Source organism: Dreissena polymorpha, chromosome 5 (assembly GCF_020536995.1).
Source record: "Dreissena polymorpha isolate Duluth1 chromosome 5, UMN_Dpol_1.0, whole genome shotgun sequence".
Lineage (NCBI taxonomy): Eukaryota > Metazoa > Mollusca > Bivalvia > Myida > Dreissenidae > Dreissena > Dreissena polymorpha.
The window spans coordinates 38586819-38614337 of record NC_068359.1 but is presented as its reverse complement, the minus strand read 5'-3'; the positions used below and the strand labels follow the sequence as shown (position 1 = coordinate 38614337).

Here is a 27519-nt window from a genome sequence, read left to right as displayed (position 1 = left end):
CTGTGCAGGCGAGCCTTTTCCTACACATTTCAACGTACAACATTGAATCTTATGACGGGAATTTGTGCATGTGCAATTTTTATATGGTTCTATGTTAAAAAATTCCAAAAGTTATGCCTCTTTTTCAACGAAAAACATTCTATTAAATACTACTTCAGCGATTTTTTTACCCAAATATAAAAGTACATACACCAGTCTAAATGGGGAAAAATTAGCACAAAATACCCTGAAAATCTCCATCCTTAAATTATCAGATCGGGAAATTGCTAACAAATACTTTAAAATTTGTAACAAAGTATTGTGAAGTTGTCAATATCATATTTACTTAGGTTCAAGCAATAGACATCCATTAGAAAATTAACTTAAATTTTATTTACATTATTTTTTAAATATTTGTGTGCCTGTGTTGGAAACCTTGAATTTGGGAATTTTAATGACAGCAATAATTGGGAAATCTGAAGTTTTTTCCCACTGGGAATGTGCCCCTTTTCTGTACTTTATACAGAAGGAAAACAATGGCTGTACTACATATTACAACTTGCCGTGTTGGGGCTTATTCTTGTTCAGTTATGAAACAAATTCTTGTTGAACAAGAAAACATAAATGCAAAAGATGAAGGTGATCATACAATTGCAACCGACTGCTGTGAAATAACCATACGAGCCTCGCTCTGCGAAAATGGTGCTTAATGCATGTGCGTAAAGTGTCGTTCCAGATTAGCCTGCGCAATCCACACTGGCTAATCAAGGGCAACTTTTTACGCCAAGACTGAATATTTGTTTAGAAGAGAGTTCCATTAAACACAAACTCCATAAAAGCAGTAAGTGTTGTCTGTGATAAGCTTGTGGGGACTGCAGGTTGAACTGAGCTCGCATTTATTATTTACTAATAGCATACACCTTATTTCAGTCATTTATCCCCAGACTTTCTTGTTCCAGTTCCAGAGCCACCAGATATTCCACATGTTTGTGCTGGCGGCTGCGTTCGTGCACTACCACGGGATCACAGAGATTGCTTACCAGAGGCTTGTGTTTGGCGACTGTCTTTCAGATGAACTGTTTTGATGAGTTTTACATGGATGGTAGAACTAAATTCTTGGTTAAATGGTGACCAAATCAAGCAGTAAATCATACACTAAGGAACAATGTATCAACAGAATTTTAGCAAAAAGTTGATACATGTAGCGATACTGGAATGAGAGGAACATTGTGTTTACATAAGTTCTATGCTTAACACATTTTTAATGAAATAGTATTGCTTGATAAATATTTAAAAATTAACAACACCAAACAATATTAAAAGTATACGTTTTTGAAGCCAGGCCTAGCAAATTCAGAGCACTGCACTGTCAATCTAACATTTGTGTGTGTTTACCGGGTAAATCACAGCACTTGTATGGTCATTGGCATTAAATTATTATGTTTATTCTCTCCCCTCCGATTTGTATGTGAATGGATTTGAGAAGTAATAGATGTTGTTTCCCTGTAGGACCCACTATTTGTTCATTGCCACTAGTTCAAGACTGGTTCACTATTGTATGACTGATGTTTCGGAGTGTTTTGAAATGTATACTTTTTACCTGACCACAATCGGTGTTTAATTGGTATTGGTCTTGCCCTGTTTACTTCTGAATAAGCAAGATGGATATGATTTTGTGGTATTTTCTTGAACTTCCTGGCGATGTTGAGCAAATGTTGATGTTTTTGTCACGACAGGGTTGGCCATTTGCTAGTTTGGTTTCTCAAGGATATATTAAGAAACACCAAAGCATGGTAATCAAAAGACAAAGACATTCAGTCAACTTCTACTCACATGTGTTATTGTACGAAGTTGTTCACGTTAAGTTTGTTGTTACTGTGTTGTACACAGACTATAATTATAGATTTGTACTAAAGCTGCTCCTTCACTTATGATGGATATATCCTAAATTAAAAAGACCAAATATCATATTTATAATGAAAAAGTAATTATGATGATCAGAAGTAATTAATTAAGCAACACTTTGTAGTTAAGTAGTATAATCAGAGATTATAACTGTTTTTAGAAAAGCTCTTTTATAATTGGAATATTAGTATTTGTTTTGTGATATTCAGATAGGGTGTTAAATCTTCATGTCTAAGTTTGTTTGCTATTATTTCTGATAATAATAAATAAGTTATCTATGGTAGTTAAATGAACAACAATCTAAGTGCTTTAAATAGTTAAAAGGTCTCTTAAAATACTTTAAAACAATTAACTTTAATAAATAAATCCGTGTTGTAAACAATTGTTAATGTTTAAATAAGTTCTATATTTTAATGTACAAAATTTGAGAAAATAATACATTTGTTTAATCTTTCCAAACTGTGATGTTGCAGCTTTAAGTACATGTAACTGTTAAATTAATGTGCACTCTTTGTATCTTGCTGATGTATATTCCGAATACAAAATCTGAAATGAATAATTTTAGAATTGTAACAGAAATATGATTTGTGTAATTGTCCTGTTTAAATATTAATGTTGATGTTTCTTTGTTGTATCATTGTGTCTTGTTCTGAGAAAACTGGGCTTAATTCATGTGCGTAAAGTGTTGTCCCAGATTAGCCTGTGTAGTCTGCACAGGCTAATCAGGGACGACACTTTCCGCTTAAATGGTATTTTTAGTTTCAAGGAAGTCCCTCCTTACCGAAAATCAAGTTTAGGCGGAAGTGTCGTCCCTGATTAACCTGTGCAGACTGCACAGGCCAATCGGGGACGACACTTTACGCACATGAATTAAGCCCAGTTTTCTCAGAAAAAGACATCATTGTACTGTCACTTTTTGGCATATGGCATTTGTAACTGCAATTTGAGCCTTCTTCTGAGGAAACTGGGCTTCAAGCATGTGTGAAAAGTGGCACGCAGACTAGCCTGTGCAATCACCACAGGCTAATCTGTTACAACACTTTCCGCCCAAACGGGATGTTTTATTAGAAGAGACATGCTTTAAAAGTAAATTCCATAAAAACGGAAAGTGTTGCCACTGATAAGCCTGTGCGGACAACAGGCTAATCTGGGATGACACTAAAGGCACATGCAGCGAGCCCACTTTTTCCATAAAAAAACGCATTTAAATCTGGTCAAGTTGACTTACATGTTTAAATACTGCCAATGTTGGTCCATTTTCAGCAGTGTATCATTTCTATTTTTCAAATCACTATTATATTTCATCAGAAGAAAGATCTGCATAAATTATGTGTATTTCTTTAATTCTGTAATGTTATTTTTGTGTGGTAATCAAACAGTTTGCAGTGGTTTCCATGGATTCTGTTCTCTTATAACTGTTAGAACTGTTATTTGGAAATCCAATTGTATACTTCAGAAAACAATACCATCATACCACTAATCTTATGTTGGTCTAATGCAGTGGCACTTTTCATATACAAGTCAATTTTAGAGATATGTCATATTACTCAGAATCAATAATGAAGTCATTATTATACCCCCACAAACGAAGTTTAGGAGGGTATATAGGAGTGAGCTTGTTGGTCGGTCGGTCTGTCCGTATTAAGTGTCCGCTCTCTAATTCAAGTTGTTATAATCCGATCTTCACCAAACTTGTTTTTGTTAGGAATGAATCAGATTAAAAAACAATGCTGTGTAATATGAAGATTTATTACATGTACCCGGTAAATCACAAATTGCAAGAAAAACAGTAAAAAGTTATTTTTCAAGTATTTAGTGCAAGTACTTGTGACATTTTGCAAAACACATCGTACTTCATACAACATATTAATACCGGTTTAAAATGCAGAGCCCTAGTAATTATATTTTGTTACGTCTTCAAAAAAATGGACATGATTTGTATGATAAACAAAAAAAGGTCACTGTCATAAAAGTTTGAAATAAATCGGCCAATGCAAGAATATAAAAAAATGCTTTGAAAGTAATATTGTTGTATTCTAAGCGTCATCTGATGTTTTATACAACGATCTTGTAGTACTGTTATTCTCTAGACTATATTACTGATCTTTCTGTGTAAATCATTGTTTATGATAAACTATTGAGCATGCTTTGATATCGTCATTGTGATACATGTTGATACAAATATAGTTTTTTAACAGTGTTCACTGAATTAATTCCGAACTTATACTGCTTTGCACTTTCTTGAAACAACAGGCAAAATTTTGTATGATGCATTTTTTGTTTTGTTATATTTCCCTCATCATTATCTATTATGTGCATAACGTTGAGCAAAGTAAAATTACTACAATTATTGATTATAGATTAATTCTTTTATAAAGTATAAAATTGATATGTTATAGGCATAAGGGAACAATCTGTCAGATTATTAGTCCCCTACCGGTTTCACCGGTGGGGACTTATGGTTTGCGCTTCGTCACGTCAGTCTGTCTGTCAGTCACACTTTTCTGGATTCTGCGATAACTTTAAAAGTTGTTCATATTTTTTCATGAAACTTGGAACATGGATATATGGCAATATGGACATAATGCACGTAATTTCAATTCGATCCTACGTCAAAAATTAATGGTTACTATGGCAACAAATAGACTAGAAATACTGCTGAAAATGGTGGTTTTCTGGACCCTGCGATAACTTTTAAAGTTCTTAATATTTTTTCATGAAACTTGGAACATGGATAGATGGCAATATGGACATTATGTACGTCATATCATTTCGTTCCTACGTCAAAAATTATGGTTGCTATGGCAACACATAGACTAGAAATACTGCTGAAAATTGTGGTTTTCTGGATCCTGTGATAACTTTGTAAGTTCTTAATATTTTTTCATGAAACCTGAAACATGGATAGATGGCAATATGGACATTATTCACATCATTTCATTTTGTTTCTACGTCAAAAATTCCGGTTGCTATGGCAACAAATATATAGAAAAAAATCTGGAATTTCTGACAATGGTGGAGCCGGTAGGAGACTTATATTGCTTGACAAAAGTCTTGTTTTATATATGTACATTGTATTATTTTTCCTCTAGGACAATATTTTAAACTGTTGCCGGGCAACACTGCCTTTGAGTCTCAAGGCAACAATTCATATCATTGTCCCTTCTACTTTTGGAAAACAAAACAACTGTTCCCAACCCAGAATTCAAACAAATATCTGTATTATTTCAGTTTAAAAAAATAATGTTCGAATTTATATTTATTTTAAATGGCCGGGTTTATTTTAATTTTGTTGTTTGTTACCTTTACTGAGTAAATATATTTTCCTATAACAGTATGCGTTGGTTTAACAGTTTAATGTAGAAGAATTTTATATTGTGGCACATAAAAGGACTGTGCTATTTGCAGAATTACTAAATTAAAAAAACAACAACCACAAAGCAAATCAGAAAAAAAGTGTTAATGCACACAATATCGCTGAAACTAAAACATGGGTTTTCTTCTGTTACTTGAAACTCTTATGTTACAAGAACCAAGCATCATTTTGCTTTATGACTGGATGCTGTTCTGAAATTAATCTTCTCAGGGCTTGACTAATGGTAGTTTTGTTAATTGATACACACTTTATTGTAAAAATTGTTCAAATATTAACAAATGATCTTACATTATAATAAATTACTTGTTGACCAATAGTTTTTGTTTGTATCCTTACATTTTAATCCAATCATGGTTCATTGAGATTATTTTGTTTTTGTTGTAATTATGTTTAGAAAAACGTTAACATTTTACTGATTTCCCCTTTTTCTCAATACTATCCACAACTTAAATTGCAACAATTGCTTCCATTTTACATCATTGACCTATATACAAAATTGGAGATAAAAAGGCCTTACATCATTCACATAAGACCTAAAGGAACAATGAGGTTCTAAGCCTGTAATGTTTCACAAAGGACATGCAAGAAAAACTTCCATCCCAAAGGAGTCATTTTTGAAGATCCGGAACCATTTTCCAACTTTGTCAAAATATCATTAGAACAAAAGTTCTGAGTAAGTTTCATCATGATTGGGCAAGAATGTGACCAATAGTGTTCACAAGCTTTTAACATAGCCACTATGGACGATGCATGACGGACAGAAGGCCAACACATATATGTGCATATTGACATCATTTATTAAGAAAATATTATTTTCTTGCTCAGGTGAGCTGAACATTTCAATTTGTTGGGATGGATTTGTTGATAAATCAATTTATTTAAATTATTCCCAAACAAATTAAGTGATTTTCCAGCAGTTGTTTGGTCCTCGCATAATTGCACCAGCTAAGTATCTAAACCTATATGTAAGATGGACTTAAAACACAGTTGTTTCTGCTTTTTTTCATTAATTTATTTTAACCTTTTCTTACTGAAAAGTCGGTAAACATGATAAAAATTCATCTTAATACCACCAAACCCGCCAAAAAGTGTGACTTTAAAAAAGTTTCCAATGGAATTGTCCTTTTTCATCATTAATTCATCTCTTCATAGCCAGTTCCATAAACCTGAAAAAAAAAACCAACAAATTTCAAAAAATATAAAGGTGATTTAAATTGCAACTAAGTAACATTTAAGGTGAGTGAAACAGCTCAGTTTGCAATCCAAAAGACCAACATTTTTTTGTACGTCATCTTAAGTGTATCAGGTCTCCAATAAACTTTTCACCATTCCACAATTTATCATTCCATTCCCTCCAGTAAGATGAAGCCAAGTAAAAACAATGACCATTAATGTTTCTCATAGAGACCCCACTACCAGATCAATACACGTGATGAATGTTTAACCCTTTGCATGCTGGGAAATTTGTTGTCTGCTAAAATGTCTTCTGCTGAATTTCTAAAATTAGCATTTTCTTCGTTGTTTTTTTCAAATAATACTATCAGAATAGCAAACAGTTTGGATCCTGATGAGACGCCACGTTCTGTGGCGTCTCATCAGGATCCAAACTGTTTGCAAAGGCCTTCAAAATACGGTTCCAGCACTCAAAGGGTTAAATTTAACTCACTTCAAAAGTATGTCTTACAAGAAAAGATATTTATGACAAAGTTTGATAAGCCTAACAATATATAAGGAGGGAAATTCATTATGAACATACAATTTGGTCCCTAAAATAGTCCTTGTCTGTTAAAACCTTTTCTAATTTAAAAGATCTCCACCATTGTTTCTCAGCAAAAAATGAAAAGTTTTAGTGATACAAGTATAATTATATGACATTATATTAAACACAACAAACCAAGCTTTTCATTTTGTTTGGAAATTAAGTAATTAACAAAGGACACACATAATAAATAATTTGTTGCTTGGCAAATTATATGCAAAGATTACTAATTGTCTTATTGCCTTTTAACCCATATGTTCCTTTAAGATTTAATAAAATAAATAACACCGGGTAATTACTAGTGTTAAATGTATCATCTTACTCCAATGTTCATCACAACTGTATGACTTTTTAGAGCACAGTCAGTATTTTAGCATCTAATTCACTTCCAAGTTGACACTTTGATCGTTACAGTCTAATTCACTTCCAAGTTGATACTTTGATCATTACAGTCTAATTCACTTCCAAGTTGATACTTGATCATTACAGACTAATTACTTCCAAGTTAATACTTTGATCATTAGAGTCTAATTTACTTCCAAGTTGATACTTTGATCATTACAGTCTAATTCACTTCCAAGTTGATGATCATTACAGTCTAATTTACTTCCAAGTTGATACTTTGATCATTACAGTCTAATTCACTTCCAAGTTGATGATCATTACAGTCTAGTTCACTTCCAAGTTGATACACTGATCATTACAGTCTAATTCACTTCCAAGTTGATACTTTGATCATTACAGTCTAATTCACTTCCAAGTTGATACTTTGATCATTACAATAAGGTCGTTTAGCTGTGAAAGGTTTAGCAAAATCGGCTGAGCAGTTAAAGAGGAGTTGCGCACACAAAATATTGGCCCTTATATCTTATTTTGTGAAAAAAAGGACTTTTCATCAACCAAAACTGGTAGCAGACTTAATTGCTATTTTATCACCCACACATTCACTGCCATTCAGCAGTGAAAGTTAAGAGAAATCAACCTTGTAGTAGAAATACTCATGTACAGACAGATAAAGACAAAATTATTGCATTGCTTAATGTCTCCCATTTTGAGTTAGCAAAAAAATCTTATATCATTAGAACAAACCGTGTTAAAACATTCCAGCCCCTCAAGTATTTTCATACAAATGACATTATAAGGAAGCTGTCATCCACTAATTTCTTCAGGGGATTTCTGTGCTTACATACAGCCCTAGAAAATGAAAATGAAATGTCTTATGATTGCATCTCTCATAACTAAACAACATCTGAGTATTCAGCAAAATAACTCGACCTGAATGACAGAATATATAAGCAATTCTGTGCCATATTTAAAACACATTTTCCCAGCGCGTTATTTAATACTTAGTCCAATAAATGAATGTTATTAAGATATTTTATTGAAATACAACACATTATCAACCTTGTTTAAGATTTTTTAAAGGCAAATTTTTCCTTATGAATCCATTTGCTAGTACTGGCTGACTTATCCAATCTTGGTAAAACCTTTATATTACTTAATGCACAGAAATGCATTAGCATTTTATAGATTTAAATCACCCAATCTTGTACTTTAGTCTTCAAAGAACAAACAAACAACTACCTTGGTACATAAGTACCCATTTACAATACACAATGCACACAAATACACAAGCATTTTATAGAAAGTATATACTACTGTACACCAAACTTAAAGGGCCAAGCAGACACATTTTTGTATGTGACACATGGCAAAAAAAAGGAAATACAAGGTCTGCATTCAAGAAAGAGATTCACTCCTGAGTGGCTGTCATATGATCAGTTCTGGACAGAAACAAGCTTTTTTTCGTGACATACTGATTAAATGTACTGCTCTCAGCTAGATTATTGCGCATCAACAGGTTCTCAAATCCATTTTATTTAAGAAACTTGTCTGATGGTGAACAAATCTTTGGAATATATCAGTCAATTCCATTTTAACCCTCCATCAGGTTGAGAAAGGATTAATCCTTTACCACTTAGATACGTATTTAACACTTTACCACTTAGATACATATTTAATCCTTTATCACGTAGATACTACATACGTATTTAACCCTTTACCACTTAGATACGTATTTAACCCTTTACCACTTAGATACATATTTAACCCTTTACCACTTAGATACATTTTTAACACTTAACCACTTAAATACGTATTTAACCTTTTACCACTTAGATACGTTTTTGACCCTTTACCACTTAGATACATATTTCACCCTTTAATACTTAGATAGTTATGATTTGACCCTTTACCACTTAGATACATATTTGACCCTTTTCCATTTAGATACGTTTTTTTGACACATTTGTAGTTCCTTAGAAAGTTATATTCAATTTAAGACCCTTTCACTAGATTCAAGTTTTTAAGGCTTCAATTCTAACATTTAGATACTCATGAGCAGCAAACTGTAAGAAACCGTAACAGACTGCGAGTTACTCGCAGGCTGTTCTGGTTTTATGCTGTTTGCACATAGCCATTTTCACTTTGCTTATAAGTGGGAAAGGATTAACCTACTTGTTAACACCCTTCATGCCTGGTAGTGTGTGTTGTACTTTTTCAGGGATGTTGTCTTTTAACAAGCCAACATGAGGCCCATAAATGCAACTGAAAGAAAACCACTTGAGATTTATATAATTGGCATGCAAGAAACAGGGCAGTTTACTATTACCTCATAACAATGAAATTGCTAATGGGCATGTGATAAATAGGGCTAATCTCCCGCTGGGGATTCCCTTTCCTCACAGTGAGGACACATTTATTACAACCACATCATAAAATGACTGACACATATTCCTATGGTTTTGTTGGCAAAAATCAGAAATCCACGAATTAACGTACCCAAATGCATTGCCACTTGCCCAAGAAATTTTGAGCTGACAAATATTAATGATTTTACAGTATAAGTAGAACAAGACTTAATTCTTTTGTCACACACATATATCATACAAGAAGTACCAGCAGTAAACCTGTTGTTTTATTATACTCCAGCAGCAGAATAATTGACAGTCAAGATCTAATTGTACTTAATTGAATGACGCTAAATCTAATTATGCAGACTAAGGCATTTAATCAAGGGAAATAGAATTCCCTGATCTCATTCTGATGTATTCTTTTTTATTTCCAATTCAGGAGACGACTCTTACAAAGTTCATTGACCTGTGTTTCACATGTCTGTAAAGCCTCAATCACACATTCCCGATTTTAGCTCCTGAACTTGAGCTTACTGTGTCCAGAATAAACTGGACATGTGTCTCATACACTGATGCTCAAAAAACACATGCTCGGACACAGAACAATCTACTATATATTTTACACTGGACAATTTTTTTTATAAAAGGCCAAAATTCAGTTGCAGTCGAAGGTCCTTTCTTGACAATCATATACACATTAAGGTCATCAAAGTATGAAAGTTTGATCAAGATTCAACCAGTACTTTAAGGAGAGTTGAAGAAAAATTGAGGCCAATATATTCTAAAATGGAGAAAATGACAAAAGACCATAATTCTTACCAAAGTATGTCACAGCAAAATTTCTTTCAGTACGATTATCTACACATTTCAATCAATTAACTGTAAAGGTTTCAGCAACAGTCAACAAGTAGTTAAATAGGAGTGAAAATAAAATGCTAAAAAACTAAATATTCTACATTTGTCAAACGGACAAATGACCATAATTCGTTCAATACGCATTGCAGCCAAAGTTAATTTCTAAAAGATCATCTAAACATTAATGTTATTGAACTGTGATTGTTTGAATAAGATCCATCATGTTGTTATGGAGGAGTTGGAAACACAAGGTTTGCAATATAATATATATATATATAGTTTATTTATTTATTTATTCCAACTGCAATCTGACACGAGTCCAAAAAGTGGAGCGACAATGGTCATACAATAAACCAATATACCTTATTTCTCTTTTTATCAATATGTCAGTGCTGTCCAGGCATGATTCAAAGCCACCCTCTGATAGCATCTATTGTGGAACGGTCAACATTCTAACTAAAAAATGCCAAACTCAAATCACACAATCATGATACAAAATACATTTGTTATTTATTGGCGTCGCACTGAAGTGCGGCGACTGGTATGTAATACGTTTTTTTCCCTTATATGGGAGAAGTTATTTTACGGATCAATGTATATATTTTTGTTGTCAGAATATCTTGCATAGTGGTGATTTTTTATGTAAATTAGTGTAAACAAGGGCTGTTTGTAAAACAGCATGCCCCCCTATATGGGCTATAAGTTGTAGTAGCAGCCATTGTGTTATTACGTTTTTTTTTGTCACTGAATACGTTTTTTGTCACTGTGAATGGTGGTGGTGGTGGTGGTGGTGGTGGTGGTGGTGGTGGTGGTGGTAGCAGAAGAAATAGTAGTAGAAGTTGTAGTAGTAGTAGTAGTGGTAGTAGTAGTAGTAGTAGTAGTAGTAGTATAAGTAGTAGTAGTAGAAGTAGAAGTAGTAATAGTAGTAGTAGTAGTAGTAGTAGTAGTAGTAGTAGTAGTACTAGTAGTAGTAGTAGTAGTAGTAGTAGTAGTAGTAGTAGTAGTAGTAGTAGTAGAGTAGTAGTAGAAGTAGTAGTAGTTGAAGTAGTAGTAGAGAAGTAGTAGTAGTAGTAGTAGTAGTAGTAGTAGTAGTAGTAGTAGTAGTAGTAGTAGTAGTAGAGTAGTAGTAGTAGTAGCAGTAGTAGTAGTAGTAATAGAGTAGTAGTAGTAGTAGGTGGTGGTGGTGGTGGTAGCAAAAGAAATAGTAGTAGTAGTAGTAGTAGTAGTAGTAGTAGTAGTAGTAGTAGTAGTAGTAGTAGTAGTAGTAGTAGTAGTAGTAGTAGTAGTAGTAGTAGTAGTAGTAGTAGTAGTAGTAGTAGTTGTAGTCGTCTCGTCGTCGTCGTCCGTCGTCGTCGTCGTCGTCGTCGAGCCGTCGTAGTCGCCGTCGTCGTCGTCTTCGTCGTCGTCCTCGTCGTCAGTCGTCGTCCGTCGGCGTCGCGTCGTCGTCCTCGTCGTGTCGTCGATCGTAGTCGTCCTTCGTCGTCGTACAGTAGAAGTAGTGTAGTAGTATTAGTAGTAGCAGTAGTAGTAGTAGTAGTAGTATTAGTAGTTAGTATTAGTAGTAGTAGAGTAGTAGTAGTAGTAGTCGTGTAGTGTAGCAGCAGCACCAGCAGCAGCAGTAGGCATCAGTAGTGTAGTAGTAGTAGTAGAAGTAGTAGTAGTAGTAGTAGTAGTAGTAGTTAGTAGTAGTAGTAGTAGTATGCATTACAAAAATGCAGTTAGCCTTACATTTGGTAAATTTAAATATATTACAAGGGAGGCAAATCTGTAACAATAAACTTAAACTTATTGCATTTGTTTCCCCTGTAGCAGAGCTCCAGATAAGGGTCGTATTTACGTAATTACGAATTATTTTCAAGTCCGTTACGTATTTATTTTAAAATCTTGTCGTACCATTAAGAATTACAAAATCAAGTTACGAATATTATTTATACATCGGTTCGTATCGATTTTTATTGAGTTCTTTTCGCGTTTTAAAGATCTTTGCGGTGCTTATATAGAATGGTTATCTGGTTTGTTTAATGAAGCGCATTTTTTCCAATAAAAATGGCGTATACAGTCTATCTGTCAAAAACCAATGGCGGCGCCAAGAGAGCGTCCTAAAAAACTGCAAGCGTCCAAAACACTCTTTTAACATATTGTACGCAAAGTCAGCCAAAGTTAAATGTTAAGAAAGACATTATAGAAAAGATCTTATACAATGTTGTATGTTCAGTTGCCGACACAGTCGGAAAAGCTAAACAAAAACGCGACACGACGGGTCCAAACTTAAACACAAAAGTTAAGAATTCTTTTTGAAAATCTGGTAGTAATTTAAGAAATTCACAAAACCTTATCTGGAGCTCTGCCCTGTAGTGTATTACCTCCCCTGTCCTGCTTATATTTATATTAATCAACAAAATTAAACATAAACACAATATTTAATATACAAAATATACAAAAAAATCTCATATTCTGATAATATTTTTACTGATCCACTGTATTTTACTAAAAGGATGATGTTTCATTGGACTGATAATTATAGATTTAGGATTACAGACCAGTTGCTTCAGTATTATTGTTCAGAGTGTGCCCTGTTGGCCGCGTATGCATTCTAAAATTATCATTCAAAAAACCATTTTACTATTTCGAGTCACCGTGACCTTGACCTTTGACCTAATGACCTCAAAATCAATAGGGGTCATCTGCTAGTCATGATCAATGTACCTATGAAGTTTCATGATCCTAGGCACAAGCGTTCTTGAGTTATCGTCTGACAACCACCTGGTGGACGGACAGACCGACCGACAGACCGACCGACAGACCGACATGAGCAAAGCAATATACCCCCTCTTCTTCGAAGGGGGGGGGGGCCTAATAAGTACTGCATTTGTGCCTATTACATTAACTACAACATTTATTGCCAATAATGTTAAGCTAATTCTTTAAATTAATAACTGATCACAGGGACTGGGCAATAATAAAAGATCACAGGGACTAGGCAAATAAGCGAACCGATGAAACTTTCTGGTTTTGTATAAAAACAAAACATAATCAAAATACATTTATTTTGTGATTTTTCTAACAAAAGCGCAGACTTTTGCTGTTCAAGCTTTGGTTAACGCATATTTTCTTCAATTTTACAAGACGACAGCGTTTACACGGTTTGTTGCTTTATTGGTAACCGTTACACTACAGTCATTATTAATATCTTAGTTAGAAGGTGATTTTCAAGCGGTTCCGTAGTGTAGTGGTTATACGCTCGCTTCACATGTGAGAGGCCCAAGGCTCGAGCCCCAGTAGAATCAAATTATTTTATTTGTGTTCTATGTTTTGATGTAGACATTTAAGTTTAAATAAATATGCTGTTTTATTGTAACCATTTTTTGTTTTTATTATGCCCATGAAATATATGTGTGAGAGGGTGGGGGTCGTAAACACATTAAAACTTTTACAGTGTTTTCAAATCAATGAGTACTCAACTCCTATCGTAAATGAGCAACGTAAGAATAAGTTCAGAATTATCTCCAATTGAAGTTGAGAAAAATATGAAATTACGCTTACAAGATGAAGAAGATTTTTAAAACCTACACAGTTCTGTTCCATTAATGACAACTGCACACGAATGCCAGTAAAATAAAAGGAAACCAATGTAAATAAAATGAACTATGAAATATCTGGGGATTACAACACAAAATCATACATAATGATTATTTGGGGGTTGTAACACAACATCATTGATAATGGTTATACCAGTATCTTTTTCTATTTAGTTTAAAATAATTGGCCATTATATTAATATATACAGTAGAAAAAAATCGTTCCATGTAACTTTATTGAGTGCCTTTTACACTGAAATTCCCGTCGGCCTCTGATGCTTTGCATCAATACTCATCAATATTTTGTACAGGATTTCAGTAACATTCCAGTTTTCCTTATCCTGACATGCTTCTGAATTCTTCCTCAATTTAAGATGACACAGCCAAATGCTATCCTATAATTAGTCTACCTAATAGTACATGCATCACCTATAACTGTCATCAGTTCTTGGACCAATATGCTGATTATGTCCTGATAATTGAGAAACCTTCAGACATTAGTACACTGAAAGCGTCCAGACAGCTCCCAAAACAGTCAGTCACATCTATGCCTTAATGTTGCCTTTTTTAGTTCTTTTAATTAACACTGGTAGAAGCAATCATCAGTATTTATTAATTAGATATTACGCATTGTTGTACTATACAAAAATGTGGGAAAATTATGATATTATGGATTTTTTTGTTTATCTAATTATGACACTGTTACTGATGAATTAACAAACAATGGGATAAACTTTACTGCATTAATGCCTCCTTGTTGAGTACTGCAAATTGCAGTTTCAGAGCACAAGACTGTATAAGTCATTTTTAAGTGTATATAAAACATGTGATCTGAACTGGGTGTGTCAATGTCTTGATTTCATATATGTACATGTACTTAACTGCTACCAAATATGAAATCACTGGGCATGGTTAAATATAATTTTTTTGTCTGTAAATCCGTGTATAACTAATGGGCTGTTATGACCCCAAAAGGCATAATTTAAACAATTATAGTTGTTCCAGTTTCTGTCATAGGGTACAAAACATGAAAACTCTAGGCCGGTAGGATTAAGTTTGAAAAGAGAAGTGATATTTTAAATCTTGTTTTAATTATCTCTGGTGTCAATTAAACATGCAGCCGACATTACAAATCATCCTTGTTAAAATTCGTAGACGCTATGGCACACTAACAATATGTAACAAATAATGACACACAAAGAAATATGGCATGCACAAGTTATGTTCACAATGACATTCAGAAATGTGCATTGGTTTATTATTATTATTATTATTCTATTATTAACTCTATCCTGCTCAGAAGCAAAGTGTAAATGGCAATGTGCAACAAGCATAGAACCAGAACAGCAAGTTGCCAGTACCTATCTGTCTATTTAGTTTTTATGCTGTTTGCTGCTTAGCTGATTGGAAATTATGGCGTAAAAATTTGAAACTATTTACCGGGTAGATAGGTCTTAGATTTAATTTAATTTTCAAAGGGACTACACATGGTTCTGAATGGTAAAGGGTTAAGTACAAAATCTTTGAGTTTATTCTGCACTAGTTAACTTAAGTACAAAAAGCCTACAAGCCAAATCTATTTAGAGGTAATTTAAACAACTGTTAATACCAGACATGACCCTAAAGACCTTCCATGTGTGCTCAGAGCAGATTGCCGGGCTCGTGTCAACATCATACAGGCATCGTATAGACACACAATTACGTTTAAAGCCTCCAGTTACGTAACATCACTGATTATAATCATAGACACACAATTACATCTAATGCCTCCAGTTCTGTAACATCGCTGATTATTTAATTACAACTTTTAGAATTTTGTGCGCGAAAGTTTGCTTTTAATTATAAAGGACTTTATTTGCTTTGCTTTGGCAAAGAGAGTATCTTTGTGAATATCCAACCACACACTTCTTGAATGCACAATAAATGGCTAGACCAGTATCATGGTTCCCAGCTTGCTTTGAAAAAGGTTTACTGCTTCAAATATTTCTCAACAAGAGAGATCAGAAAATAATTCAAAAATTATGTTGTGATAGTTGTTCAAGTAGGTTTCATATAAAGTTGCAATGACATATATATACACAAAATACAAAACTGAAATCTTGCATTAATTTGTAGTTTCTGATAATGTTAATACACTAATTTACTCATCTAAATTAAAAGCTTAATTTCTTAATAAGCTAATGGACTTTTAAGCGTAAACCTTATTCTGAAAAAAGAGATCGAAAAGAGGGCACATCTCCATAAAAAAATTCACGAAATGATGTATCTGAAACAGAGGCCACATTAGGCATTCTCCTCAGTAAGAGTTATCTACCTATGAAGTGAAAAGTTGATACCTTTTATAATATTTGAGATGTGCTTTGGACCAAGTAAAATATATGATCTTAAGAAAGGACAATAACTGTTAAAAATATGGAAGCAATGGTTATGGCCCTTGTGCACTACAAATCCCCAAATTAAGATCTATCTATCTATGAAGTTCACATTTGATGCACATTCTATAATAGTTTTTAAGGTATGCCACAGTCTAAGTTTAAATATACAAACTAAGAAAAGGGACTAACTCTGCCAATATGAAAGCAAGAGTTAGAGACCTTATGTAATGCACTTTCCTCAATAAATATCTATCTACATATTAAGTTTTCAGTTCATATATCTTATAGTTTTCAAGATTTGTCCCCCCCCCCCCAATATGAAAATGAAAAATTACAAAAGGATGTCCAGGATCCGAGAAGGACAACCTGAAATCAGTCAAGGTTCTTTCCAAGAGAAAGTTTTACGTGAAATATCTTAGCTGTGGGATTTTAAGGATTTTTAATTTACTTAAAATCAGGGATCATATTTCTTTCGTTTTTTTTCGGTCCTAGACCGATTGGGGTTATGAAAGACCGATTGAAAATCCCAAACAGTCGGTCCGATTCTGTTTGCTAAAATTCCCATGTCATGAAATCGATTACACGGAGCACATGCTAACACACACACTATGTACATTCTTATCTCGATTAGGTGTGATAAACCATTCGCTGCAGTCTCTTAACCGGTCAGGACCAGTTTATTGCACGTCAGCCGTCTAGTATCAGAGTATGACCCCAAGCAGCGAAGATTCGCGCGGTTGTGTATTAGTCATGCGTGAATAACCACTTGTCAATATCAATCGATAATTTCACTGGCTTATACCTAGCACACTAATCGGTCCGTAATATGTACTCGTCCACGATAAAATCGTTGATAGTTACTTCGGAGATAAAAACCTCGATGTCATCCTCGTGGAAATTGTGCATTTCATGTACATGTATGATACAGTAAACTTTAATATAAACAAAAAAGAAAATCGGATATTCTGCAATAATTATGGATGGACGTTATACACTAAAAGCACGCGCTGTAACTAAACAAAATGTGCCGATACATTTTCCACCAGCGTAAAAATCCGGCAATAAATGAATGAAAGTCGCGGATCTGATCGAAAGGACAGCAGAAAGTTATTTTTGGACGGAACTTCACATAAAATAGTACACAAGAAAAATAATATACATTGTATAAATCTTAAGAAAAAAATCGTGTTAGAATTAAAATAATTCATGTACTTTATTATTTGTTGTTGAATAAGACACGACTTTTGGAAGTTTCGATACGTGGTTTCAAATAACTCGTGCTTCGCAATCGTGATTTAATCCCTAGGCATCTTAACTATCGGCTGTGGGTTATTCGACAACATTTTACTATAACGTACACAAATTATTTCTTAACTATTTGGTTTTGTTTTTGTCAGCAGCCAACCTACGCGCAAACATTTGTTTGGTTCAGTACATGTTTGTTAGTTATTATCGAGTCGACAAGGATTTAAAACATCGGTATAGACTTACAAAGATTTATATTAACTAACTAGTATTGACAGCGTTGAAAAAAAGTCAGATTCAACGGCACACAAAACATCAATGAACCAATTGAGAAAACTTGTATTTTCCGTTTAAAAAAATGCCTAAGGGCATTAAACTTGTACATTTATCATACCACCTTCATGAATGGCGAAATCAATGGTATATGTTTTAAAGTAATTTGTCATGATTTCGGATATATATTTTCGGACACTTTTTCCCCATTTAAATCCAAACCGATTATTGTTGCAGGAAAATATGATCCCTGCTTAAAATTATTAAATTTTTTAAGGACTTAAATTGATTATAGATTCTTTTGATAGATATCCTTCTTAAAACTTAAATTCAGATTTAAAGAATACTTTTTTTTAATAAAGCTAATTTTATGGAAGGGGGGGGGGGTAAATAAAATAATACTTTTGGATATGTAAAATGGGGCTGAACATCAATTGGCCTGAAAATTGATCGTAAAAGAGGTATGTCACATCCATAGCAGCACTGCTCATGACTTAATTCAAGTAATGACTCATGACTTAATGCTCATGACTTAATTCATAACTCACAAAATTGTTGATAACAGCACAAAAGTCATGAAAACAGTCTCTTGCAAATCTACAGTTCATTACATATTTTTTTTAGTTATATTCAAATACTTGAGAAATGTAGACGTAGTTTGCTCGGCAAACACAATTGTCTTGTTGTCAAGTATTCCAAGTTTAAGTTAATTATCTTTGATAGTGTTTAATTTATTTGATTTTATAAAAAAAACTTTAAATAACGCCGACGCCGGGGTGAGTAATATAGCTCTCATTTTTCTTCGAAAAGTCGAGCTAATAAGATGCCAGTTAGTTATGAGGGAATTAGAGATGAAGATAGTAAATAAAAAGATATCTTTTTTTTTCATGATTACAACTTGGTTGCAAATTGGTAGTGGGTGGGTTGCATATTATACATGTCCTTTGTTCACAATTATTAATTTACATGTAGATAATTTTCTTTGACATATACTTTCTCTCTGACAGGAAGAATAGAAGTTCTGAAAAATCACTATTTAGGTTGTTTTGAAGAATTCCCTTGAGTGTAAACATACATACAGTTGTAAGAATTGAATAAAGTGCTACACTTTGAGGGGAAAATTTAAAGCCAATTATCATCTGGATCTGGAATTGTCTGAAATTTCACAGAAAATGACTTTCCCACTGAAGCACTTAATTAAGGGCTTCTCTGGTGATTTAGGTGTTTTAAAGTTGTTGTTTTGTTCGAAATTGTTTCTTGATTCATTGGAAACACATTACATGTTTAGTTTTTGATGTATAATTTACAAATTTCGTTTTTTTCTTAAACTGATGTATGATAGATTTTTAGAAGTGTAATCAGTAGGTTCACTGCTCAGATGTTTGTTTGTTCCTACTGCAATGAAAGAAAATAATCATACAAATAAGAATTTTCACAAACAGTCAAACTTCTTAAATTTGAGGTGACTTCAAATTTTCATTTATAATTTTATGACATTTACTAAGCAAACAACACATACAATATATATGCTTGGCTGTCATATAATATAATAAATAAATAAAAAATAAGAGCATGCAAAATTTGCTAATAATGTGTATCAAATTCTGTCAGATGGATGATGAGAATACATACACTTAATTTGCTGCATTTATTTCATGGTGCAATTGTTCAAGCTATTTTCCCCTCAGTCAGTCTATATACCCTGTTTGAAAAATGATGAACACTTAAACCAGCCACATTTAGTTATCTTCATTTATCTGCGGATATTAGGGAGCATTAATTGTGCTGTCAGCATGAACTAGAGTTTTTACCCTACCTACAAATATATTTGTGTTGTTGATATATTTTAACAACTAATCTGTGAAACCTATGTCTAAGCAAATGAAATTGGAATGTCTGTTTAAGACTAAAACCAGAAACGTTTCCTAAAAACACAGATGCCCGCACTAATTGTCACTGGAGACAGAATTGAGTGTTGTTTGCCACACATAATTTGAACAGTTAAACATTTACCACTTAGAAACCTATTTTTACCATTTGTAGTCCCTAAGAAAGTTAAATTTAATTAAAGACCTTTCTAACTAGATTCAAGTTTTGAAGGCTTTATTTCCAACCTTAAGATACTGATGAGACGCAAACAGCATTACACCTGAACAGACTGCGAGTTACTCGCAGACTGTTCTGGTTTTATGCTGTTTGCACATAGCCATTTTCACTTTGCAGGAAAGGGATAATGACGCATGTTTGTGCCAGACCTTTGTAACTGGTAACTGTTGCTACACATAAAGCCTATTTAGTTTAAACCTATTTGATTCAGCTTGATTGCATAGAAAGCCTAAGGCTTATTTGAAACGCTCTCTAGTCGGTTTCCTTGGTGTCTATGAGGAAAATCTAAAGAACGCTCCCACAGTGGGGATCGAACTCATGACCTCCTGATCTCTAGGCGGACACCATATCCACTACACCACTGATACCTATTTAACATTAGTGACATACACCTTTTTAAAGGGATCTTTTCACGGTTTGGTAAATTGACAAAATTGAAAAAAATTGTTTCAGATTCGCAAATTTTCGGTTTAGTAATGATATTTGTGAGGAAACAGTATTACTGAACATTTGCCATGGCCTAATATAGCCATTATATGCATCTTTTGACGATTTAAAAACCTAAAAATTATAAAGCGTTGCAACGGGAAACGATTGAATAATTTGGAGAGTTCTGTTGTTGTTGTTTAAATTTGTGAAACTACGAAGATTGCTTATATAACTTATAAAATACTCTACTTATGTATGCTTGGCAAGATAGCTCAGTTGGCTAATGCGTTTTTACTTCAAGATTCCGGGGGTCACTGGTTCAAGCCCTGATGCGGGCTACTTTTTTTTCCTTTTTAAAGTTTTATTTTTGATTTTTTACTGGAGCTTTTAAAATTTAATGTTTACATTTATCAATATAAATCATTTAATGACAAACTTCAAAACATGTCAAAATCTGTGAAAAGGCCCCTTTAAAAATACCACCATAATTGGTGCGTTCAACATGTCATATTGAAAAGATGAACAACTTCTCCAATAAACTATACAGATATAAAAATGATTGTCAAATTAACGCATGATTGGTACATTTGCTTCTTAAGAAGGCGACCTAAGTTCAACACCAGTCCTGTCCCGAAAGCTTGTGACCTCAGCGACCCGGGTTCAATCCTTGCTCCATAATTTTGTTGGCGCACTTGAGTTTGGATTGTGGTCACCATACCAGACAGCTGGCGTTTCCTACAGATACTTCCCATTTCCCCAAAAAAACACAAGATCGATCACACTTAAATTGAAAACCTTTGAAAAACTAGAAATAGCTGTAACTTGCAGCTTTGATTAAAAATATGTTCCAACTTTTGTTAGCCTATTAAGTTTAAACAATTAGGTAGGATTTCTGGGGCACAATCCGGGTCTACATATAATGCAGCCTTAGGCGCAGATGGACCTCATAAACTTCTAAATACACACATACACAAGAAATATAGACAAACTTAAAAGTGTCTGGTGTGACTTGTACCTTGAAGTGACCCGCATGGGTGTTTCACGCATTATATTGTCCCAGCCAATTTATTTTAAAATACCATAATGCACAAAAAAGTCATAGGCAATGTTAGAAAAATGCACAAACTAGGACCTTGACACTGAAGCAAGCTACATACTTATTGAAGGCAACACATTGTCTTGATTTAATTTTCATTTTGTTTTATCAATTTATGTTGAAATCTTGTCATGCACAGGAAAGGTATGGCACATTCACAAACATGTACTTTGGCTATATACATATATGGATTATGTAAACACTTGTCCTTGACCTTGAAGCAAGAAACATGGTTGTTGCATGCCTCACTTTGTCTTGATATGATCAGTTGTGCAAATTTATTTTGAAATGAAATTATGAACAAAACAAGAGCACCGCATAACGGGAGCCACGCTCGGCTACGGGTGCAGTTTTGAATAAATGAAAGCTTGTCAGATTTTTTTAATTATTTTTTTAGAGGTCACAGTTACCTTGACCTTTGACCTAGTGACCCCAAAATTGGTGTGGCGTGTAGAACTCATGAAAGTACATCTACATATAAAGTTTCAAAGTTGTATGTAAAAGCACTTTGAATTTAGAGCCAATGTTAAGGTTTTAGCACCACGCGGACAGGGGACATGGACGACACGACGAGCTGACTATAACAATACCTCAGGTTTTCTCCGAAAACGCCGAGCTAAAAATTATGAGCCAGACACAAACACGTAATTTCGAGTCTCCACTGTGACCTTGACCTTTAAACAAACAACATGGCTGTTGCATAATGAGAAATCAGACTTTAAACTTTCCAAATGCAATTTCTGCAGAAATAATGCGCTTGCAATTCCTGATCTCTCTGAGGGCATTTATCAGACAAGAACTATCAGCCATGCTGACAGGACAGTTTCTGACCAGCAGACCATATGCTTTTAATACTGGTCAGGTTTTTTTTCAGAAGACTGGGAAAAAGACCTGACTTTTTATAGGAGAAAATTAGTGTGAAAAGTGGGTTTTGGGGAAAATTATAAGTGTGGAAATGGCAGTTTCAGGAAAATATTAAGAACTTTAAACATACACGCATCATATATATTGGTATATTATTGTAGTATTGAGGTGATAGAAAAACCTTTAAATTATGTTTTCCTTTCAACGCCTGCCATTTAAGTTACAAGATTCAAGATCAATATGCCATTATTGAAGACTGTTTTTATTACAAAAGCAAATAAAGTAGAATACACATAATGAATCTGAGTTTGCATCTGACATTAATCAAACCATATTTACACATATTTATCATTGCCAGATGATAATTTTGTGAAAATATTGAATTGCAAATACATGTAGACTGGACCACAATTCACAAACGTTTTTAAGTGTTTTTTTCTGAGACAAACATTCACTTTGTAAATATATTGTCCAGGTTTGATGAACAAACACAGGTTTCATAAATCAATACTAATTACATGATGGTATTTGTTAATTCCAATTATGTTTGTAATTTCCTCCAAATTCATATTTTCTGTTCGTCATTAAATGTCTGTCGTCGTAGAATAATTACTTTAAAAACTCTATAATGATGATGTAAGTTATGATGTCATGAAATAATGTGAGAGAGCTTAATTCTCAAATTATTCTAAATTTGTTTGCTGATCTGGCCAAACCAAAAACAAACAAGAGCTGTCAGAGGTCAGCGCGCTCGACTATTCGAGTGCTTGACATTATAACGTAAGCCATCATGGGGAAATTGCTAATATTCAATAAGGTCAAGGTAATATAGCCATATTCTAAGTGGAAGAGGACCATAATTGAAACATATTGATCGCTTATGTTTTAAAGAAGTTTTACTTCATAGACGATTCTGAGTTCAAGTATATTGTTCACAATGTATTGAACATTTGTTAAGACATAAAACAAACTAGTAAGATTTTATTTCAAGTTTTATAGCAATAGCTTGGGTGGGATGGTTGGACGGTCCTTAAAAAATAAAATAAATAAATATTTGTTGTTTTTTTTTGCCATGTTTCAAAGAAAAAAAAAGGGTGGGTGGGTGGTGGTGGTGAGGGGGTATAATCTGGGTGTGTGGTCATTTATTATATTTTTTTAAAATAAAAAAAGGAAAAATAAAAAAAATAATTTCGGGGGCGGGGGATTCTGGGGTGGGGCGTGGGGGATGGTTTGGGTGGAGTCCATTGTGGTATGTCAGGTAAGTGTTGTTTTGTCAAAGTATGAATCAAATCTGATCATAAATAAAGAAGTTATGGCAATTTAATTAAAATTTATCAATTTGACCTTAAGAGTCAATGCCATTCAAAGGTCAAGGTGAAATTCAACTTGCCAGATACAGTACCCTCATTATAGTAAGAAAGTATTTGAGGTTTGAAAGCACTAGCCTTGATACTTTAGAAGTAAAGTGGATCTAAACACACTTTTAAGCTTAACCAAATGTTAAATTATCTAAGTATAAAGGGGCCATAATGCTGTCAAAATGCCAGTTAGAGTTACATAACTTTGCCTGCAGCTAGAGTCTCCTTATGATAGTTAGTAAGTATTGCAAGTATGAAAGCAATAGCTTTGATACTTTATGAATAAAGTGAACCTAAACACAAAACTTATCCTAATTTTCAATTTTCTAAGTAAAAAAAGGAACATAATTCTTACAAAATGCTTGATACAGTTGTCTGCTCTTGTTTATAGATTGGGGTAATGTTGGTAAAGAAGTATGCAAAATATAAAAGCAATATGGCAAGGTACATAGACAATATTTGACGTGGTACGCAAGCTTTGACATAGATTTATCAATAATATGCATATTCTAAGTGGAAAAAGGGCAAAAGGGACATAATTCTAACAAAATGCTTGTTACAGTTATCTGCTCTTGTTTATAGATTGGGGTCATGTTGGTTAAGAAGTTTGCAAAATATGAAAGCAATATGTCAAGGGACATAGAAAATATTTGAGGTGGTATGCAAACTTTAACATGGACTTATCAATAATATGCATATTCTAAGTGGAAAAAGGGCCATAATTCTTACAAAATGCTTGATACAGTTGTCTGCTCTTGTTTATAGGTTGGGGTCATGTTAGTAAAGAAGTATGCAAAATATAAAAGCAATATGTCAAGGGACATTGAAAATAACTTTAACATTGTCCAACAGGAACGCTGCCGCCGGGTGAGTAAGATAGCTCCATTATATATATAATCCTATTTTTTTCGGTTTCGTCGGCTTCTTTGCCTATAGACTGCATATAGATTTACGCGATATTCCGGATGATTTTATGGACTTGTTTAACACCATATCACACTTGTAAAGGGGTTGATTCCATTTAGTTATTCTGCAATTGCAAAAATATACGATTAAATAGAACATCAGCTATTTATAACGGGTAAATCGGTACATTAAACACGCTCTCAAACGCTTGCGCGCTTACCGAAATCGAACCCGTTATTACGTGTTGTGGTATTTGCAATAAATTAACACTTCACCAATATTAACCCGTGTTATTAACAAAATTATTACCGAAACATTCCCCCCCCCCCCCCTACCCGTGTATTTGACACGAAATAGCGCTTTATAACTGGGAATTCGGTGAAGTTTTACGCGCTTTCTAACGCCGGGTGGGTACCCAAATCCCACATGTTATTGCGTATAAAAGTGATATTAATCATATTAAACATTGCTTATGGGACATTTATCAATCACATTAATTTAAAGCGCAAAAACAACACAGTAAGTTTGGACATTGTCTGATATAAAATTAGCGTTGTACGAAATGGAATACGGTCAGGCTATGATAAATTAACAAGGCTACCAATATCAGAAGCTCGCGCAGGTACCGACTTCCCCAAAGTTACCGCATTTATTGGTTAACTAATATCAGTAATAATAACTCTTTTATCGATACGTCTTTATTAAAATAATAACAAAATGGTTTTCACTTGTTTCTGACACACACAGAAACGCGATTTTTAACGGGGATTTCGTAAAGTTACACGAATTGGGTACCAAAATTCTCAATTATTTTACATGCACACGTGACATCATACATACTTAATAATGCTTAGTTATTGCGTATATGACATTTAAAGTTTGTGAAATAAATTAATGTTCTATAAAGGGGATCTCTTGTCAAGACCGCATAGCCGCGTTGGAAATGGTATAAATTTAATTCATCTAACTTATCTTTCTGGATACCAAATGCCAGAGTTGCATTAACCCTTTTTACACCGTTTTTGCCATATTTCATTTCCGTTTTTTAATCCGAACAATATAAACGAAACTCGTTTTAAAAATGAGATGTAGGCATTCGAGCTCTTAGTGTGGATTAAAAGCGTTTATTGGTGACACCACATGAGTGCAAATGTGTAGATACCGCTAATAAGATAATATATCACATGTCACCTTCAAATAACATGTATGATGTCAATTAAGTGCATTACTATCAGAGTAATAAAACACAGCATGAATTGGGCTTCATGCTGGGTTTTATTTCTCTTTAAGTAATGCAGATGAATCTCGCTTCTGACCTAGTAACTGATAATACTATTAAAAAAAGTGAAATATTATGTGATAATCAGATCGATAACATAAACTATTTAAATCTGCTAGTATATCCGATAAAAATATATTATTATTGTCTTTGACAGTGTTGACGTTGAGTTGTTCGTGGTGACGACCGCATGTATTTATACATCTCTTACACTTCTCAAGATCTCTTTTCGGCTTTGGAAACGATATAAATTAAATGTCACCAACTAATCTTTCATGATATCGATTGTCCGAGTTACATAATCCACATTGACACCGTTTAACCATTTTTAATCGTTTTTTAAAGAGGAAAACAAAAGAAACTCGTTGGAATAAAAGTGAACCTAAACATGTAGCTTGTCTAGAAAATGGCGGACAGGTCGTTGCTGACGAGTGCGCCCGATTAATCGATCGCTGATTGGTGGATCAATTCTAGTGGGCGGAGCGATCATAGATAAGGCGTCATGTCAATTACATTCTTATCTCGATTAGGTGTGAGGGAATAACCCTGTATCAATATCAATCAATAATTTCACTTATACCTAGCACACTAATCGGTCCGTAATGTGTACTCGTCCACGATAAAATCGTTGACAGTTACTTCGGAGATGAAAACCCCGATGTTATCCTCGTGGAAATTGTGCATTTCATGCATGATACAGTGAACTTTCATATAAACAAAGAAGAAACTGGATATTCTGCAATAATTGTGGGCGGACCTTATACACTGAAAGCACGCGCTGTAACTAAACAAAACATGCCGATACATTTTCAACCAGCGTAATTAGCCAGCTATAAATGAATGAAAGTCGCGGTTCTGATCAACAGAACAGCCGAAAGTTATTTTTATGGGCGAAACTTCACATAAAATAGTACAGCAGAAAAATAATATAAACTATATAAATCTTTATTAAAAATCGTGTTAGAATCGAAATAATTCGTGTACTTTATTGTTCGTTGTTGATTAACCCACAACCAGAAGTTTAGATGAGTGGTTTCAAATCACTCGTGCGATTTAATCCCTACGCATCTTAACTATCGGATGTGGGTTATTCGAGAAACAAACTATTACGTACACAAATTATTTCTTAACTTTTTGCTTTTGTTATTGTCAGTTGCAAACCAGCGCACAGACATTTGGTTGGTTCAGTGCATGTTTGTAGGCTATTATCGAGTCGACAACGATTTAAAACATCGGTATAGACTTACACAGATTAATAATATTGACTACAATGTAGAACACCAGAAACTATTGAACACTTCATACTTGACTGTTCAAAATACTCACAAGAAAGATCAAGTCTTCAATACAGAACTGAAGAAATATTACATAGAAATAATATATCATGCTCTGATATTACACTGGCAACTTTAGTTGGAGAAATACCGGATATTACTTTAGCCT

At 33.9% G+C, this 27519-nt stretch overlaps 1 protein-coding gene and 1 long non-coding RNA gene across 2 annotated transcripts in view; one reads left to right on the top strand and one right to left on the bottom strand.

Annotated features, from left to right (window-relative positions):
- Positions 1 to 5576, top strand: part of LOC127881649 (adiponectin receptor protein-like) — a 21958-nt gene extending 16382 nt beyond the window's left edge. Inside the window, exon 7 of the mRNA XM_052429734.1 lies at positions 939 to 5576. Within this exon, the coding sequence (XP_052285694.1) occupies positions 939 to 1064 (126 nt within the window). The 3' untranslated portion in view covers positions 1065 to 5576. The remainder of the gene's footprint in view (positions 1 to 938) is intronic.
- On the bottom strand, positions 5560 to 27519 carry LOC127881710 (uncharacterized). The gene is made up of 4 exons (XR_008050207.1): positions 27403 to 27519; positions 10930 to 11023; positions 9537 to 9626; positions 5560 to 6426 (listed from the first exon to the last, which is right to left on the bottom strand). It is a non-coding gene; the product is annotated as an uncharacterized LOC127881710 (long non-coding RNA).